The 21255-nt window shown below is 38.6% G+C and overlaps 1 protein-coding gene across 1 annotated transcript in view; it reads right to left on the bottom strand.

Moving 5' to 3' along the window:
- Nucleotides 1–212: 212 nt before the first annotated feature.
- Nucleotides 213–21255, bottom strand: part of Crp (transcription factor cropped) — a 141030-nt gene continuing 119987 nt past the window's right edge. Inside the window, exons 3-6 of the mRNA XM_071784911.1 lie at nt 18982–19135; nt 15599–15867; nt 14573–15009; nt 213–14333 (exon numbers count right to left, since the gene is read on the bottom strand). Of these exons, the coding sequence (XP_071641012.1) occupies nt 13934–14333; nt 14573–15009; nt 15599–15867; nt 18982–19135 (1260 nt within the window). The 3' untranslated portion in view covers nt 213–13933. The remainder of the gene's footprint in view (nt 14334–14572; nt 15010–15598; nt 15868–18981; nt 19136–21255) is intronic.

Below are 21255 nucleotides of genomic sequence, written 5' to 3'. Positions count from 1 at the left end.
TAATATATTAGTAATAATGTCTTTAGTTATATACACTTTTTGCTATCAATTTATACACTTTAAACTTTGAGCAGAAAGTTCTTTTTTCTTAATCTTGCGAGGAGATTCGAAAGGAAAAGCTCGTAATAAATATTTCGATAAATTATCGGTGGACTTATCGTAAATAAAATAAATCGCAATCATTGAATATACTGTTGCACAAAAGTCGCACGTATCGAAATCCAATTTGCTTTATTAGTATATCACAGGTAGGGTTTTATACAAGGGACGAAACAAGCGGATAACATGGTTTATTACTTTTTTTTTGTATTCAAGGTATTTCGAATGAATGTTACAAGCAATAATATAATCAAAGGTAATGAATGAAAAGCGATGAAACTAAAGTCAAATATTACACCTTTTTCGGTATTGGTCACATTACCTCATCTTCGAATGATTTTTTTTCGCATTTACCATCTTTTTCTCTTTTCCATTTTCTCTTTTTTTTATGATTTGTACTTCTCTTGGCGCAATCTCTTGGCTCTCTGGCTTCTAAGGAACCAGTCGATTGCTTTCCAACGTCGACAGATTTGCGAGGTTTATTATACTTTATCGTATAATGAGAGAGATATTCAGGAACGATGCCACTTGATTCACAGAAATTCTTAAAAAGGAGAATTGTCACGCGGGAGATCACGTTTATTAAACGTTGCCTTGTATCAACGTAGTTTCGCGTATCTATAATCAGTCGAATAAATGCTGGCAGACTTTCCGAGCTATGAAAAACATTATTTTACGCAACGTGACTCGAATGCTAAGATTCTCTTATAGGCGAAGGGAAATGAGATGGAGGAAGAATCGGTGATAAACGTCGATCTCCCGCTCGTTGACAAGTACACACGCGAATTAAATGGTGTAAATCACGTAAAGCAACAACAGAAACGCGTAAATCAGGCCGCATCGTTGCGATAACGACGGTTAAGCGATATCGTTCGCCGTCGTTATATATTCCGCTTAATAAAATCTTGTTGATTAAGATAACGAAACGCTAGTTACAATAACTTTTCTAATTAACGATTATTTGGTAATATACAAAGTAGTAGAAAAGAGGGAAAAGCAAGTCCGTCTCCCATCTCGTAGATTTTTCATCGTAAATACAAAAACGTAACGCGTAGTATCTAAAAGTATGTATGTGTTCCAGGACGTTTCGAATATGTTCTGATCGCGCGGAAGAGTCTTTCGGATCGGACATGATTAGCGCAAATCAGATTTATTACGCAACCCGCCGATAATTCTCGACTTTCCTCCAGAATTATCGTGATAAGCGAAAAAACGATATTTTATCTTCACTGGAAAAGAAAGTAAAACACATCTCATTGGCCTGGAAAATTTGTCGATCAGCTAGTCACTTAGCTGAATGACAGATGGTAAATTTTTTATCGTGCCTTTCTCTGTACCGTCGACTTTTAATCGTGTCAAAATTTGACACGTGCGACCGTTTCACGAGAAAAGACCGGAGATGCTGGAAACGCGTTCTCGAAAATCCCGAGCGCGAAATGACAAAGTTCTCGCGAGCTATATATGTCGAAAACTTGTCCGCGCGATCGTCGCCGTCGCGTCGTGGAACTCACGCTTTAATCGTATGCGTACCGCTGTACCTGTAATATTCCTTCCTTTTTTTAAATGTAATATATCGTTATAATGTTCATGTAACAATAAAGCAATATGCAAATGGTATTGAAGACTTCTCGTTCGGAGGTGGCTGCTTGTGTTAGCGCGTTCCGTGCATTCGCGCAGAGGAATTCCATTAGTTCTAAGACACTTCGCGCTCTTTTACGTATCTTTGTCTAACGCATTTTATCACTCTCTCGCTATCTCTTTCTCTCCCATGTCCGCTCTCTCGCTCGCTTTTGCCCGACTAAGGTAATCTCGCTATTATTCGCTATTAATGCGCCGCGACAACTCTGAAGTATCACTCTCCGATTTATTTCATTGTATCAATCTTAAAGTGTATATAACTGATCTTTTTGTTGATGATCAATAAAAGAAAACTTTTGTTGATAATCAATAAAAAAAAAGTAGAAGGTAAATATGACATATTTCGCATTGATATTTGCATTGATTTGCAGAAGGTAAATATGACATATTTCGCATTGATATTTGCATTGATAAAAGTGATATAATAATTTTATTTCAATTTTATTATTTAAATGATTGCTGAATGAATTATTTGTTAGTAATTTTTATTTTTGTTATTGCGGCACATTTTCGCAGTAAGCGATTCAGACAAACGTATGAGATTCCTTGATGCAAAAGTAACAACAATTTTGTTTTCGTTCTGATCTCACAAACGTGATTTTGAATTGAAGTGTAGCCGGCACATTTTCGCGTATAATGACCACCTTCAGTCATTTCCTTCTTTCAATAAATTCAGAATAATCATGCATGGCAAAGTACCAATCGAGAATAGAAATAGCAGATAAGAGCCGAATATATCGCTTCGCGCATGTTTCTCTCGAAAGGAATCCTGTAATACAGGGTGTCGTCGAAATGTCGGGTGTCCTTTTAATCAAGTTTCCTCGGCCAATTTAGAGTCCATTTTTGTTTAGACAAAATATCAGGAGAGTTCATCATTTTCGTACTTCTCCACAATCTTCTAATCTCTAATGATAAAACGTTACATTAAATTAAACTAATCGCAAAATATGTTTTTGCCCACTTATTTGCCTTCCGAGGATTATTTTGCGAAAAGCACTTCATTTTCAATCGCTAATAACTCTCGGAAGCCTCTTTCCCGCTCAAATTTTCTTTGAGAAAATATCGATTCCAAGGAATGCCCTGGATCAAGGACGCCCTGTATAATATTGGCGATTTCCTCCAAGTTCTGAGTTAGTACCCGATTCGGGCTCTCAAACGCCTTAAGTCGCCTTAGCACGAAACCTCCGCTTTCTTTTCCAGCCGCATCCGATATCTCTCTTCTATTTCTCGTACGATAGTAATCATAATTCTTAACGCTATCCGCCGACCCGAACGAATTATGTGGATCGTTCCCCGTCACAAATACTGACGAGTATACTTCCGATATTCGCTCGAGTCGCCGCGATGCAGTCGGTGTTCTTACTATTTTATGGAGCTTAATCGACGAAAATCTTTCTCGCACTCTCACTCGCAAAAAATCGACGCATTCTTTTTCTCAATTCATCTCTTTCTCTCTCTCTCTTTCTTTCCTTTCCTTCCTGGCACTCTAAATGACTACCTAGTTTTCCTATCGCTTCTTCGATCGTTTCTAGCGTCGTGACACGCCTCATTTTCGATATCCCTGTTTATTTTACGTAGCATACGTAATTAATACCAATGATCGACACACAAGACTGTTTACTCCTTGGAGAATTCATGTTTTTGATTCTTAAAGATAAGCATAAGGGGGGAGGAAGCAGAAATATATTAATAATTAGAAACTTAACTGTTTAAAATCTCGATTAGTTACTTTATGTTATTCTAATTTCTCTCTTCTCGTACATAGAATTTTTTCTCAATAAAATTTATATGTGTAATTATATTACACGCGTTTCTGACGAATTCTTAAAATCTTTCACAGCGATATTAGGTGCTGATAAATGAGCGAGTATTTTGCGAATTTCTTCGTTTGGAGAAATTCACATATATATAATTCCTGCAAGTTCACCCTCTTGCACCAAATATACTTGTTGAGAAAATCGTATAATATTGTTACTCGCTCATTGGCTATAAATAAATAACGCGGATAAAATGAGATATCCTCGCGCGAAAATATCAATACGTATTTTGTTGAACGTTATTCCCTTTCTTTCCCGGCTTCCTCGGAAAGAAATTTTAAACAGTTTTTCTTTCCGGTTATATATGGATTCCCATATTTCGACTTTCGACAGGGGCGATTAACGATCGTGTTCATAGTGCAATAAATTATACGATTTGTGCGATCTCTCACGTTTCAGTATCTAGGATACTGAGGAACGCGATATATGCCTCTTGGCAATGCTCGATCGCGCAATTTTTTTGTCTTACACTAGTCACTAATTGATACTTGCACAGCGATTTATTCGCAAATAATATTAATTAATCATAATCGTAAGAATAACCATAATTACATATAATTAAATCATAGAAATACATCACAGAGAATTATATCTTTTTTTTTCCCTTCCATTTTATATTACCGATTCATACACAGACTCTTCTCTTAGAATAAATTGTCAGTCAGCCAAACTCGTTAATCTCTCGCCGTTAATCTTCGTCTCGAATCGGTCCCCGAGTTCATTCTTTTATCGGGACGTACGATCAACACAATCCTACGGCCAATTTATAGACTGCGTCGTGTCTCCGGCTAACGTCAAGGAACGACGTCGTCCTCTCTCGCGGTAGAACTTGGTGACAGAGATTTGGATTTTACAGCCCAAGAAGACTTCACGCGGAAGGATTACACGCGGTCGTCCCGTTCTCTCTTACAGACGTTCGTACATTCACCCCAGTGATGGATTCAAAAATTTCTAAATGATGAGCGATAAAGACTCGAGATGAAAACAAAAAAGTGTCGAGCAATATCTCTTAGATAATTCAATTCTATATTTTTTCTATGTGACGTGTATTTCTCTAGACATTTATTTCATTCTTTTATTTTTTTCAGAGAGGGTATTCTTTCAACTACGTTTTCATTTCGAATCTTTAATTGAAATTTATGATTGCCTCTTGAATATTTATTCTTCTTCGCGTCGCGTTACCGAGATTTACGGCTATTCATTAATAAGTACAAATTTACAAGAAAGGAATAGTTATGAGGGAGAATTTATAAAACGATTTTCAAGGGTGACAAATGAGCTCATTTGCGTCAGTAAATCCGCCACTAAATCACGCAACACACTCGGTCACGCATTCATCTCCCATTTCCCTCATTCGCTCTCTCTCTCTTTCTCTCTCTCAGATCGGCTTAGTCCCGGTCAATTACAACTATTTATTACGAACGAGTACACTCGAAACTCAATGGCAGTCTGTTCTTGTGGTGTGGGCGGCGTTTACGACGTGCGGACGACATTCGCTTCGTCAGGCAAAATCGCGTTTATCGGGAATGTGAACGCACGCGGCAAACGCGGCTTGAACTTGAGGAACTTTTGCATTCTTCTTTTTTCTCAATCGCGTTTAGTCTCCACTTTTTTCTTAATTATTATTAATTAATTGCGCTCACCCCGATACCCTCGTCGGTGTCACGGCTCTCTTGTCTCAGTCTCGAGAAGTTATTCTCCTGTGTTTCATCAGTTTTGTAAAAAGAAGAGATACTCGATACTACATCGAGGATGCTCCTCGTATTGCGTCAGGCTATCGGTTGTCTACACATAGAAAAAAGCGCGTATTCTAAAGAGAACGATCCCCACCTCTCTTTCTCTTGTTCTCACTTTTTTGCTTAGAAAAGCTAAATTGCTTTGTGGTCATTGTCAGAGATGAAACGATGACTTTATCCGTTGAATAGATATGTGACTATAGAAAACTCGTGCAACAATTGAAGGATTCATTGTCAGTGCAGTAATTGTCTAAATCCATTTTCTTAAGAATCATCTTTCTTTTTCTCGTGTCGCAATGTCTCATCCGGTTTATCAATTTCAGCTCATCTAATTCTTTAATTTAAAGTCATTAGCAAACGTGCCTTTTATACCGTCTCCATTTTCTTTGAAAATTGAATGCGAAGGTAAAAATTAGATTGATGACATTGTGTTAAGGTTAAAAAAGAAAGCGATATATTCTTAAGAAGTTTGAAAGACTACTACTGCACTTGGCAACCCTGGAATTCTTTGACTTGCGTAGACAAATAGTAACTTCGAGTGATGAACGTGAAAAGATTCGTCGACTCGGTTCGTCCGTCTGTTAGATTTATTCGATTGCGCTGTTTTACCACCGCCCTTGCTAAAATTGTATTTGTTATGAATCGTAATACGTTCTATTTGAAGTCAGAAAAATTCCGCGATTAATTATCCGCGGATAGCCAAATTTTCATTGATTGAGATTCATTATTTTTCACAATCGACGATTCGAGCCTAATTTAGTCGAGTTATCTCGCGTATTGTGTAAATTGTGAAATACCAACGGGTAGATTCCTCGACTGAAATCTTAATGGAATAGACGATCGAACACTTTTTAAATTCGAATTGACTATTATTAGTGTAAAAAGATGGTCTGTAAAGGAGCCACGTGTTATTTTTTTTTTTTTTTTCGGTAAACCTCTCCTTTCTCTTCAACTGGACGGTCCATGGAAATTGTAAAACTGGAGTAATACATCGCGTGTTTGCAATATGAGCGATATATCAATATTTGTAAATTCCAGTGACCAATTTTTACTCGACAATAATTCAATTACACTCGTTTATTCTATGTCCTGTATATAATTTTTTAAAATTTTTACGAAACTCGATTTCCTAATAATTAGACTAGTATATTGTTACATTAATAATTGAAATAGACAAATTGCAAATTCTTTATCCACTTCTCGTTATCACATACAACGCGATGCATTGCTGTATCATATTAATCCTCTGTATCGGTCTTGCACTATGAAACTCTAACAGGATTTTTTTATTTGGTCGACGTTATGCTTCTCTTAGACGTTCTGCTTATTCTTAGTCGTGTTATAATATTAAGTTGTCTAGTTGTCTTCAATGCCTTTAAAAAAAATCAAGAGTATATCGGTGAATTTCTCGAGCTTCTCGAGTAAAGCGTCTCGTTTAGTGCGTATTTGATAGTTGGTATATTTTCTCGACATTTTTCAGATAACGTTAATTACTGAAAATGTCATTACGTATTTCAGGCAATTTCATTACTACTCGCGGCGCTAACCACACGAGTTTAAGATCACTTGCGAGAAATGTAACAAGTCGCGAAAAGAAAAAATGAAAACTAAACTTCGAAAGAGATAATTTGACACAAATTTTACTAATTAGATTTCTATCCTTTGACAAATAGTTACATACTTCTCACTCAATGTTTATCATTAATATTGATTTCTGAATGCGAATGCGGAAATTCAAGAAGTACGTAAATAAATGTTACAAAAGACAGAAATATTTCAAGAAAAAAATTATTTCGAGCCGGTATGTAACGTCATTTTTTCGTCATATTTTAAAAAATTATATCTTCAGTCGCCTTCAAGACTCTCGCGAGGATGTAAATGAGCTCTGCTTGTCTGATGGTCATAATACCAACTCTCTCCCTCGTCCTCTCAATTCAAGTTAAACGAGAGCTACGCTGGACAAATACGATATACGAATGAATTCTTCAGTCGCAGCTCTCTTTTCTCAATTTCTGTGATATTGACGATAATTGTTATATTGCACGTCTTTGGTTCACCACGCGCCGCGTGAGCCCGGATCATTCTTCAGTCGACGGATACGGAGTTTCGATATGATTTCAAGTCCAGTCAAAATGTTTCGTTTAAGAAGAAAAAAAGAAAAAGAAATGTATTTCAAGAACTTAAAAAAAAAAAAAAAAGGAAATATCTTTTCGGCGCACTACAAATTACATCTACGCACACTCACACTCCCACATCCTTCTTTCTTTTCTTCCGCTCGCAAATTCACGCCAAGAGAACGCTCACGCTACTCAGTTCTGTTCCTGAAAAACGACTTCTGGAATCTGTCGTTATCTACTCGTTACCACGCTATTTTATAAGCACGATCTACATAACCGTCTAGTATTCTCTTGTGTTCACGCACTCCCTATTCCTTTCTCTCTCATTCTCTTCCCACTCGTCTTTCTACCAAATCTATCTACTTATTTACTTCTCTGTTGTACATTCTTCCGCCAGTACTCTAACGCTTTTTATGGTTTTACGCTATATACATCTTTCCTGGCGGGCCCGTGGCGAAAGAGAGCGGGATGCTGGCCCGATTAAAAAAATAATTACTCGATTTCGCGAAACGTTTTCGTCGCCGAATTTTAATATATATCTTTTTCGATATATTTATAAAATATGTGAATTATTATTGAATTACGGAGCATTACCAGGTTATAATGAGAATAGAAGACCGCTATATGAAGCTGCTAAGCTTAACAGAATTGAAGAAGCTAAGTTGTTACATTATACAATGCTGACAGAGATCGGTATAGCAAAAAAGCCTATGTATGTGTACACACCTTATCGTAGCCACAAAGAATACTTTAAAAATAGCCTTGTTGCGTAATCTTAATTTGATGCAGAGACTACTACTATAAGTCCAATGAGATGCGAGAGCTTCTGATGGGATACCAAAAACTCCGCCCGAAAAGGTATCGGACCTTAATCAAATGCTAGATACATTTACTCATACATGTGACAAATTTGTGATTCTTGCGTCAAACGCGCTCCAGAAGGCGAACGGGTACGATGTCGGCTTCAATTAGTTCCTTTCCTTTTTTAAATTTCTTCTTTTGGACGCGAATACCCGAAGACTGTGTGTAAAAGACACTATTCTAATATCGCAGACATTCCGAGACGTCCAAAAGTCATCCCGATCTTTCAAAGAAGAAAAGTTTGAAAGACGAGTTATCCCTGTCTCCTTTTTTAAAACTCTTTTATACCGCTCGAGTTTTCTCCACTCCGGCGCGTTTCCTTTACCCCGAAAGAAATTTCGCTACTTCCCTCCACGACGTAAATCCGTGGTCTTCTGAAGACGATCGATTGAGTTAATCTCGGCGCCACTCTCAGTCGCCATTTGCCACGACGTGTACAAATTGGGATTAATCTTAAACAGTATAAAGTCCTCCTCGTCGCTCTCGTGATCGCACGCGCGATTCGCACAGCCACGCTCTCGCAATTCCCAAAGATCGGCTGTCACTTTTTTTCATCCTTCTTACACATCCACACTTTCTATCACCCTCATCAACACCCTTACGTTACTCTATCAGCGACTTTCTTTAACAGTTAAACAGTATCCTGCGAACTGTTATTCTTTTCTGTTTTTCAACGAAGCTGTAGAGAAGTTATAGGAGCCATAGTATTATATATATACACATACATACATATATATATGCATATGTATATATATATATATTTATTTTTATACTTTATATGTATATATTCAACGATAAAAAAGATTCGATCGAGTCGATCGAATGTCCGTGTCACCGTGGCAGACAGTGACAGCTCTTTCCTCACGAAATGTGTGATCTTCGAGCGGCCGTTTAATCTATCGCTAGTTACAATCCCAATGGAACTTCTTTACGTTGTCTCTCTCTCTCTCTCTCGTGGATGAGATACCCCGTTCGAAGATCAACCTTTCGAGTCTTCACCCTTAAAACTCGCGCAAACGTATCGACGACATTTAAAATTTTCGATAAAGATTTCTCAAATTCCTTCGCGCATCGTGACGCACGTGTCGCAACTGATTTTAAGAGCGATAATCGGAATAATCTCGGAAAACTATCGGGAAAACACATATAGGTAAGAATTGGCATTTTGCGAGCATTTTAAAATTGTTTCTAAACAATTATTTAAATTGCTTGTAAATTTTCTTCTCAATTTCCATGAAACGCAAATTGCAAGACAATTACTGTGTCACACGTGTTACATTATGCAAAAGATTTATCGTATCGAGTTCGTTGGAATTGAACGAAAGCTTAATGGAAACAAATGTCTCTTTGTTTCCAAGACAATAAATGTCATTGCGTCCAAAAGAAGAATTATTCGGTGTATTTCAGAAGCTATGGTTATTTTATGGTTAAGTTGCTACTGATAGACGGATAACGTAATCATCATCATTCATACTGATAACATTCGCGAGCGCATCGGAGTTCAACGTAGTATGAATGCCCAAATGAAGCGGGCTTACTGCTCGCTTGTAATTAAATCTTGCTGAACAATAAGCTATAAATAATCGAGTGTATCACGGCTGTTCGATACAAGTCTACTTTCAACGGGCGTGTTAGATCAGTGAACGATTAACAGTCAGAGATATATAAAATAAAACGCGTTAAAATCTGACGGAATATCGATAGTTGCAAAATAGTTGTATCACAGATAGCGTGAATAGTCCAACAACATTAAATGCGAATTTTGCTGTAAACGCAAAAAATTGTATTAATATCTAATATCTAATATAAACTTTAGATATGATTGTAATAATTATTATCATTATTAATAGACTTACATTATTCCGCGAGAACATTCTAATTAAAATACATAATATATAACATAAAATATAATATATAACATAAATATTTAACATGTTAATCTTACGATTTTTTAATGACTAATGTACTCCGTTAAATTAGAAGAAGTTTTTAGTAATATCAGATATGAAACTTTCTGTTCACACACACGCTAGCATTGATGCGATCGCAAATGATATCAGTATGTAATGAAGAATGTGATAAAATACTTTTCGCACATCAAACCAACACAGCTAATAATTAAAAGATTCGTTCAATTCAATCAAGTAGCTTAAAATTTAATTCGATTTCACGACCGTCGCGATGATGTTGCCGTAACAATGCCGATCTTATTCAACACGTGCGCAGCGATGTGTTATAATTTCTTTTTCAATTCGGTCCTCTCCTGCATTCTGCCACCCATCGAGAACAAATCGCGGCACACTGGGATGCCGAGGATTACGCAGAATCAAGTAGAAACGCGCCGAAACGAAACGAGTTAAGGGAGAACGAAAGAATCGGTACCGATTGCGAAATTCGAGGATCTCGCCAAGAGATTCCTCAAATGCGTGCAGCACGTATGTGCATAACACTCGTATACTTGATACGTACGTATATAGTTCCGTACGTGTATATATATATATATTTTTTTTTATATGTATATATTTTTCGTATGTGTATGTGTATATATGTGTATGTGTGTGTGTGTGTATGTATTATGGAAGCGCCGAAGATACTCGCACGAGATTTTCGAAACTATTAAGACTCAGACGTATGCGGGAAATCGAAACGTACATATCGGACTCGCGTGGAAAAGATTCAGTTTGTTGTCATTCATTGAACGTCGTGTCCATTTTCGTATTTTCAAAAAAATCTTCCCGGCGACTTTTTTCCGTTTGACTTGACAACGCATCGAGCCCAAGTAATGAAGATAGCACGCTCGTCATACCTCGTAGATTCTGTCACTGCAGAATCTAACGCGATAAGATACAGAAGATACGACCGTCTCTATTTGGCGACAAGTCCTGTCCCGTGAAGATATAAATGCCGTGAGTTTATTATAGTTCTGTACCGTTGGGGAGAGAATCGTAGAGAAAATACGAAAGATGGAAACGAGGGTGAATTTGTCTATTCTTTTTAGGCCCTCGTGCGTCCTCGCGTGAACGTCGACATCGAGCTTTGTACATTACCTTCGAGATCCGCGACTTCAGAAACGCCGGGATCACACTTTCATCGCGAATGTCGAAAGCCCAAGATAGAATCGTATCTCCTATAAAACGCCTCTCGTACGTTTCGGAAATAATTGCTCCGCTAAACGTGTCCCTCTTCTAGTTCCCCAAAAAATTAATACAGTCCTTATATCTCTGCGTACTAAGGGGAAAAAATCGGTGAGAATGTCAATGGTACATAAAAAAATATCCAAATACGCGCCGTCGAAATGAGATGCCGTGAATTAAATGTAAACGACGAAACGTACGAAAGGCGAGGTTTTATCTTATTCTAGCGTGGTACGTCAGCTAGGTGATCATGTGTTATGCGATATCCGCTAAAAGGTATTATATACACGCAATATAGTTACGGAGTAGCGTTCACATTTATCGTACAGATAGACAATATTAACCTGGATGTATTTCAAATTGCATACTCTGCTAAACAATTCCTATATTTATCCTAATCGCTAGGTTAACTAAAAATCTTAATTGTACTTCTTACCGTCTCATCTTACTTTGTTTGCTCGCTAACTTACATACTTAAAAAGTACTTAAAATTAATTTCTGTAGGCGTAGATATCTATGCATTAAACTCTTAAACACATGTTCGCTTTCGTACACCAATCAACGTCATTGTAAAAAAAAAGTAGTAGTATTAATAGTAGTAATAATAGTAATAGTATCAGTAATAATGGTCAATTACAGGCGAAAGGATCCATACTAATCGATTAAAAATTGGTCTATGGGCCTACACTCGACGAGCGATAACGCTTGTACAATACACTCGGTGAAACCGTATACTCGCACAAAGAGAAGAAACACAAAAAAATACAATGCACATAATATATAGACGCGTGTAAACGAAAAAAAAAGTAAAAGAAAAACTAAACGTTTGCAGCCCTTTTCTCCCCGCCGGTCGATCGATTGTTCAACCATTTCCGAAAGCCGATCGCTCCTCTCCTCGAAAAGGCACGAGAAATTGTAAATTCCAAGCCTCTTAGTCTCGTATCCGCAAGCTATAAGAAATCCGTGTGTCGTGTAGAAAAACTCCTACAAAGCATCGTACGCGAGAGGGTTAAAAGTGAAGTCGCGAAGAAAATCGCAAGACATCGGCCCGACGATGACTCGATAGAAAAACTCGTCCCGGTTTCCCTTCAGCCCTTGCGCGATTATTAGCGTTGAACGACGCTAATTATTGATCCAATAGGGAGATCGGTTGTGGTCGGCGACGCAACGGGAATGACAGCCGGGAGAAGCCGCCGCTTTACTGAACAGAAACGGCATCCCCAGGTCGCCGTGTATCGCATTGACGAGTAAGTTAGAGAGGACGAGCGATCGTGGACTCGCTGCTTTTTCGGTCTACTAAATGTACCGACCGGCGCCATCGCTTTTACATCACGAACATTACATCTACTACGAAGGAACAAAAGGGTACTCTCTGGGGATATTTGGCACAGATTAAACGGAATTTTCAACTCGCGACACGAAAACACAGAAGAAAGGAGTCATACGCGCGCGCGGATCGAACTGACCGATCGCGAGTTCCGCTTCGCCGGTGCTTTTCTAACGTATGTCAAATATTAAACGTTGCAGCGGATGTATTTTGATTAACACCTTGTTGTTGTTCGATAGTTCCACTTTCTTCTAGTCGTTTCGCGCTTATCCAGTGGTAACCCCGTAATAAGTATCGAAAGAACATATACATACATATACATATATTTATATATATATGTATATACGTGTCGTTATATCTTAATATTTTTCCTCGCGTCGTCATCTCGTATTTTCATTTCCGTAACAATGTAAAAAAAGAACGTAAATATGTATATATATTTTATACTCTTTACAAATAATATATATGTATGTAATGTTGTATATATGTATATCATACAGCATACGCAGCCTTATGCTAGAAATATTACCGCGGTAGTAGTACTCGCTTTAAGTCCTAAAAATGTTCTACCTACTAAAACGGAAGGAGAAACGTCCTCTTTTATCCTCGTGACTTTCTCGCGAGAAAAGAGGATATTCCTCCAGAGGAGAAGGAGAGAGGGGGGAGGGATTCTTCGAGATTCAAAGCGATCTCGTGGCGATCGTCGGAATTGATCAGCAGGAATCGTTAGTATTTACATGAGATAAAGCGCGATAACGTCGTTTCGTTTTGACAACTCGGCAATGAGGATCCTTTCGTCAAGCTTCGAAGTTAGCTCTGCCTTCACCTATAAACTAACGTCCGCGATTTAAAATCACTTTGTCCTTTATCTAAAAATCTTCCGATTGCATGCATTATCCTTCTTAACAGCCTTGTCGAGGCGAAGGCGAACGAAGCGCGTAGTAGGAACATATGTAAAATCCGATCCCTTCATGCATCTCGCAGGATATCTTCCGAGTTCTTCAGCGCAAAGGAAGAATGCACATGATATTCTATCCCGATCGTTATCACCTCTCCCATTTCTGCGAGCGCTCGATCTCTTGGGTCGGCTGAAAGGAATTCCTCATTTTCGAATGATAAATCACGATGATTTCGCGCGATGAAGCAGAATACATCGTCGTTTTGAATGCACCGTTCAGTGTACGGGACGTGGGGTGTTGCTGGATCACGAATGCTTCACCACGATCACGCCCGGCCGCTGCTGGGTCTGTTGTTGCGTATGAAATTGGAGGAAATGGTCGGCATGCAGTATCCGTTGTTTCACGGGTGTTGCCGTGGCAGATGTCGTCGAGGACGAGGAGGAAGAAGAGGAAGCGGACGTAGTGGTCGCAGACTTTGTTGACGTCGAGTTCGCCGCCGCCTGTTGCTGTTGTTGTTGTTGCTGCTGCTGTTGCTTGTTGGTCAGTGCCAGTGGCATATCTTGCGCAGGTTCATCGCTGAATAGATGGTCGCCCTCCAAGTGACGTATCGCCTCGACGATCGTTTCCAGATTCTGTCGGGACGTGTTCGCGATGTATAACCTTGTCTGCGTACCGTCGTCCAGAGAGTTCGATGGGGAAGGCAACCTGTGTGATTGAGGAATTTTTCATTAGTGCAAAATCCAAACCACCCTACTCTTATTCGTGTAAGAAAATGCCATGTGACATTAGTGACTGTCATATTAGACAAATTAGATATTTAAAGTAAACTAGGTGTCATTTCAAGCGGACCAACTATTCACTTAGATCTTTTCTTACCCTTTACATTTTAAACAATAATTAAGATTGAATGGTCATATTTAAAGTAAAATAAATGAGTCACGTACCTCTCCACCTCGACTTTGGGTTCAGCTTTCATCGCGGCCTCTAGGACACTGGGTAGCCGTTGAGGCTCGGCGGCCGGTGAGAAGGACCTGGTGGGACTCGTGGTGATGTACTGAGGCGAGCCAGTCTTAAAATCTGCGGAGGACGAAGTGGCATACGTGACACGACTTGACGACGAATACGAGTCCGTAGTCGGTTCCTCCATCGCCGTGAACACCTGATTCTGGGTGAAGGTGACTTCTTTGATCTCTTCTTTGATCTCTTCCGTCACCATGTCGGTCGGCTGTGGCGACAAGGGTGGCGAGCTCGGGTCCGGGCTGGACGTCTCCACGGTTTGATTGGAGCCCACCGGCGGCAGAGCCATGACCGATACCACCTGAAGCGAGGCCACTGCTTCTTCCGTTTCCTGTGCTAGCACGTTATCCGTGTGCTCGATCACCTAGAACAAGTAGCGATTCTCGTTAATTTTTTTTTTTATTATCGTACACTTGCGAAACCTGTCCCTTCGCGATTTGTTCATTCGCAGCGAAGGCCAGATCGATTGTTTTGTACGCGGAACGCCGTCAGGTAAAAGGGGAAAAAAGAAAAAAGAAATCGATTCAATCGAAATAATAAAACGGTATACAACGTTGCCAGTGACCTGTTATCAGACGCAGCTATCTACGTGAGCAATTAAAACAATGTTTGCAATATCTTTCAACCGGGAAGCATTTAAATCCTCGAGGGTCGAACGAGTTTACGGTTGAATTATTTTCTGTATCGCGAACAGCGATCTCCCGGCAATCGAAATCGCTCGAACATGTTTTCATAGACTATGATATTTCAGTTAAGGCCTCTACATCATGCTTTTATAACGTTTTCTACAATCACAATTTTATACACAAAGTTCTATATTGCTGATCCAATTCCATTTACGTAACCGATTTTTCTTCTCTCAATATTTTATCGATTAATTTTTGTACAGTAGCGTCCACTTTTACTTCGCTTCTTAAAAAATTAACGAAAGCAATGCCAAAGAGAAACGTTACCTCGTGGGGCTGATAAGTGATTAGCTGATTGTCCCGGAATCTCTCTGGATACAACTGGGTCTGAATTGCTCTCATCTGTTTCTCTAAATGCAGTCTCGCGTGACGCTCCCTTTCTAGCTGTCGCTTGAGCTGCTCTACGTCGGGGTTCACAACGGAATGTTGTGGTACCTCTGTGGGCACTGTGATTACCGACAACGGCTCGGGGGACATGCTGCCCAAGCCCTCGTCGCCGCTTTCGCTGACGTGCATTGGTACACTAACGACAACACCTGAGAAAGCAGAAGAAGCCAAAATGAGAGAGAAATTAAATCACAATATCTTCCAGTAAATAGGCGCATCAGGGCAGCGATCACGTAACTTTCCCCCTAGAGTGGAAACGTGAAGTGTGGAAATTTTCAGATAAACTCGTGATCATGTAACTCGACGAAACGTGGAAACGTGATTTCGTCAATAATAAAAAAAGTTCACGCGGAATGGATAGAGCAAAAAGTGAAAAGTTTAACGTAAAATTACGTGATCGATCCCCTGGGCTCAATTGATCAGCGCTAAGATTGACTAAAACAAAGAAAAATTATGAAAAATTCTTTTCGCATCTGTGATTGCCTTTACTTTTCAAACATCGCGACATTTACACAAAGTTATGGAATTAGATAAATAGCTGCGCGTAAAAAACAATTTTCACGGTAAAACGACTCGATGTTTTTATGAAACTAATTTATGAGAAAGGCTCGTAAAATCGGATTACAGTCGGCGAATAACCGCAATGAACTTTCGGAACGTATTTTAGATTTCCGGCGGACATGCCAGTGTACAAATGAATACAACCAGTCCCGCGTGATATAAATGAATGCGAGATCGTGAGCGAAATTAAATCTGGCCACTATTTACGATATAGAGCAAATATAGAGACCGTTACACTTCGCGCGGATCAAAGGCCAGGCCATTTGTTTCAATGTTATATTAGAGCGAAGTGAACGTAACGTTTTCCTGTATGTCACTTCATTTGCACATTATTTGACATCGTAGAACATTACAGTGGATTACAACGCGGTAACGGTGCGGCAAATTGTGCATCGTTCTTGCAAACATTTTCAATCAACCAAACATTTATTAATTAATGTGATTTCCAACGGTAATTGTGATTATCGGCTATTGTTATCAGCGAGATCGCAATCGCGACCTCGAGCGCCGTTGGCGTTGGTTCTCATTTTTCCCCAGCTTAATATGAATTTAAAAGAGATGTGTTGTTAAATTATTTTTAATGTTTTCAATTCGTTATACTGAGAAACCCATTTCGTTGAATCAACTAAATCCTTGTTTGGATATGGGCAAACAAATTCTTTAGTTAATATAACAATTTGGTTCACATAACAAAAAAATTTAGTTTATGTTAAAAAATTTTTTGTTATGTGAACCAAATTTTTGTTATATTCAAACAAGGATTTAGTTGATTCAACAAAATGGGTTCTCAGTGTATATGGTTTTATGAGGAATATTAAAAATTAAATTCCCATTACACTATAACGTTCAATTATTTATTTCTCATTTTAAATACCTATGACCTATGACTTTAATTGACTCTTCTAATCATTTAAATAAAATGTGCATAGAATAAATATATCTTCTTTCTATATATCTCTACGTATCTTAATTTTTCATTGTTATGATTGTATTACAATTTTAAAGAAAATCCACAAACTCCATTTAAATAAACCAAGACGAATTTTAGCTCTCTTCTCCATACATTCGACTGTGAAACGTTATTTCATCGGGCAAATAATTATTGTAAATGTTGGGGATAACATTTGAAGGCAATCGGGAGGGTTAACCGCGATTGATCGATAAAAGTGGTTCGTCGGCATTAAATCCGCTTCGTCGCACAGCCGACGACGAACTTTCTGAATATCGCCGTGCCATCGAACGGAGGAAACTAATTTACGATAGAACCGGAAATTGAAATTGTCTCGGCCGAAGTTCGCGACAGATACTTTCCGACGGGGACACCGCCGCGACGGCGACGTCGCCGAAACGCCACCGGCGTCGAAACAGGAGAGTACCCTTAAATCGCCCCTTGTATTTAGCCCCTCGAAGTAATAAAGACTTTCGAGGATGATCCTGACGTTGCCGTTGCCCATCCGTTTCTCTGGACCCTTTACAATCCCCCGAAAGTTTAACCTTCCGGTGATATTACCTTCTCAATATCGATGCATGTGCAACGACACATCACAGATTTAATTATTATTTAGACAAAACAATTATTAAGACAAAAAGTTTCAATATTATATATACTTGGAAATACCATCTTAAATATTGAAGACACTCCTTCCCACTTACTTCGTTTTTCGATCAAGAAAGTAATAAAATATCGGAACCTCCTCCTAAGAGATCCTCCTTCACGTAGATAACAATTGAATTAAGTTTCACAAATCAAATTAAATTTCGTGGAAATTTTTCATTTATTATATAAGCGATACCATCACTTCGTTATATTACATTAAGCTTCCCTCCTGTAATATCCTATACATCCCTTCGGCGTGATACCGAGTCACGAAGAATGTAATTACTTTCGCGAAAATGACAAACGGCTCTCTCAAAATGCGTCCGCATTGACCACGTTGTCGACGCGAGATTAAAAAATTCTTGCTTGCAAAATTTGCCACTCTTGCCGCGAAATATCGTCACTGATGTATTGATTCGGTGATTATAAATGAATTTAAAAAAAAAAATTAAAAAAAATAGATTGCCGGTTTTTGCACATATATCGTGACGGCGCGCGGCCGAATTTACCATAAAAGCCAAAATCTATAAAGCCGTGTTTATTCGAAAATACTACGTTATTTACTTATTTTCGAGCGGAAGTTTCGGAGATGCAACAATTCAATTTCGCAATTGAAAAATAACTTATAGAAACTTGGACGTGGCGCCGTATAAAAGCGGGAAAACCGTGAAATAAGCGGATTGCAATGTATATCCGCGCAACTTTTCGCGCTCTGCACCGATTGTTTCCGCTTTTTGCTTTTACGATCCCAAATTCACGCGGGACACTGCAATCGCGGTCGCACGAGCGATAAATAATTCAGGTCCATTTGGAAAATCTCGTTATGCGATGGACGATGAACGTTAATTCCATTGCTTTTTATGCGTACAAATATTTGCGCGCAAGCAACACGACCGTGATATTTTACTGACACATTTTGGTATTATCGTTGTATTTTCACGGCATGCTTCACTTGAAACAAATTCTTTTATGGAGAACCTTTCTTATTGTAAGATTTTTTAACTTACGAAAATAGAAATTAAATTTTTTTCGCACAATATACATACAAAATATCATTATTTTTGTACAAAATATAGATTCATTTTAAAAGTCGACGAAGAATTACCTTGGGCTTGGGTATCGGGTTTGCGTTTCTTGATAGGTACATCACCTTCGTGTTGATTTATCAACCGTTTTAGTTGGCTATTTTGTGACAGCAGTTGTGTCTTCTCTTGCTCTAATTGGTATATGTATTCGGCAGTCTGTTGGAGTATCGCAGCCTGTAACACAAATAAAAAAAGAATTATTTCTTGCCTCATCGTAATAATTTTTCAATCGTTGAAAGCGTCGCGATCTCTTGCGTCAAAATACACGTAAAAGTAAATCATATCGGAAACCTATTTTCACGCTTGAAGTAAAATCACGAAATAATGAAAAGGCATCGAAATTTAATAAAAGTTGTCAAGAATAACCGAGATTGGGGGACTCGAGTCCCCTTACGATAAATCCAGAGAGATCGCAGGTGCCCCCTACGCATCACATGCAACCTGCGCTGAAGGACCATCGATAGAGGGGAAGAGGAGGAGAACGGCGACTTCCTGTTTACCGTGCCACGAGCTTAAAGGGTTTTACGTGGTCAGGGTGAAAAAAAAGGGGACCACACCGTATGGGCCGATAACATGCGGCGGAGGCTATCGCGTGTCGTGCGTACTACGTCGTAGTAAAACGGGAATGACTTCGAGGAACAGACCGGCAAAAACAAAAGGGCCGATTGATACCAACTGCGCGGGGTAACGGGGCCGGGTGTACGGTTCGCACCTGCCGACAGGTGGTTAACGAACAGATGCCCCGCGTACGCCGCGATCGTATAAATGCACGAATGATGTCTGCCGCCGCCTCGTCCTTTCTCCGAGCAGCCGGTCGGTCCTTCGTGTCACGTTCTTACATTGAAGGGAAACAGGAAAGAAAAGACAGTGGCTCGATTATCCCCCTCGGAGAGATGCTCTTTTTCGGCACTAATTGGACACCAGCCGCCCCGAGCAATCGAGCAATTGATACGCGCAACTTTTGACTTAACATACCTTTTCTCTCTTTACCTACCTTTATGTATATAATTTTATATAACATATCTTGTACGTCTTTAAAACAAAAATAAAAAAGTTACTTTAGAATACTTTAAATAACACGTAACTAAAATAAAAGAGCGAAAATATTAAACAACTTAATTTAGAAATTAAAAGTCCGTATTTTATCAATTTTCAATTAATGATAACTAAAGATAATAAATAGAGATAATACATTTTGTATACAAAAATATGAAAAAAGCTACGTGGATTAGTGGATTATGCGATAAATTAACTCATTTTGGAATTTTTATAGAATAAAAAGTACAATAAAAACATATGCTTCGATTAATTTATTTTTGTGAACTAAGAACAAAAATTTATCATAAGGTGTGGCATATTCCAGATGATCCAGACAGATCTTTACATCTTTATTAAAGTTTCTTCATTTTATCTACTTGAATATGCAAATAGTTGGAAACGATGGAAACGGATATGCAAATGCAGATGGAACGAATAATAGTCATTAAATGAAATATCACAAATAAGTTATTTTTAGTCGCTCGTTTCTACAAGCATGCTTAAAATGAAAGTTAATAACATCAGATCAGTGTATGTAACGCAGAAAAATTGCAAGTCTTGAATAATTTCACTCCGAACCTGAATATATCAAAGTAATTATCTAAATCACTATTTACTTGAAGATATAATTGCCTAAAAGTAAATTCAAAAACAATAATATCTTATTTTGAGCGATTATAACTTACTAGGCAACTTACGCCTAACTTAAATATTTCTTTAAAAGATATAATCGCTTCATAAAGTATTTATATATCTTTCAATATAATCTAAACAATTCGAATCTATTTTTATCAGCTATTGGCATAATTTTTAAGCATCCCCTTAGAACTTAGAATCAAATGTCCGAGTTTGGTAGTTTAAGTATACACCTGCTCGACTTTCGCTTGTACATAGCGATTTAAAAATGGCCTCGTTTACATAAAAAGGTACAACGATCAGATAAGAGAAAAAAAGATTGCCGCCGAGAACGGAGAACGTTTAAATCGCAGGAAAGTGTGATATGGAGGACACATGCTTTGTAAAGTTAGATTAAAAAACGGAATTTCGGAATCGCGTCTGCGATTAAATCTCGTAATATCAATTTGAAAAGTTTTATATAACAAAGATACGCGTCGGCGATAAAAAAAATAATCGATGGAGTTCATTCATACTCGCGGTATTAATTGCTTAAACGCGTTTTTCGAGTCGAGCCGCGGAAGGTCGAGAGCGTCACGGCCAACTTTTGCTTTCTCGGGAGCGGAATAAAAAGAATCTCA

Source organism: Temnothorax longispinosus, chromosome 8 (genome assembly GCF_030848805.1).
Source record: "Temnothorax longispinosus isolate EJ_2023e chromosome 8, Tlon_JGU_v1, whole genome shotgun sequence".
Lineage (NCBI taxonomy): Eukaryota > Metazoa > Arthropoda > Insecta > Hymenoptera > Formicidae > Temnothorax > Temnothorax longispinosus.
This window is presented reverse-complemented; position numbering and strand designations above follow the sequence as displayed.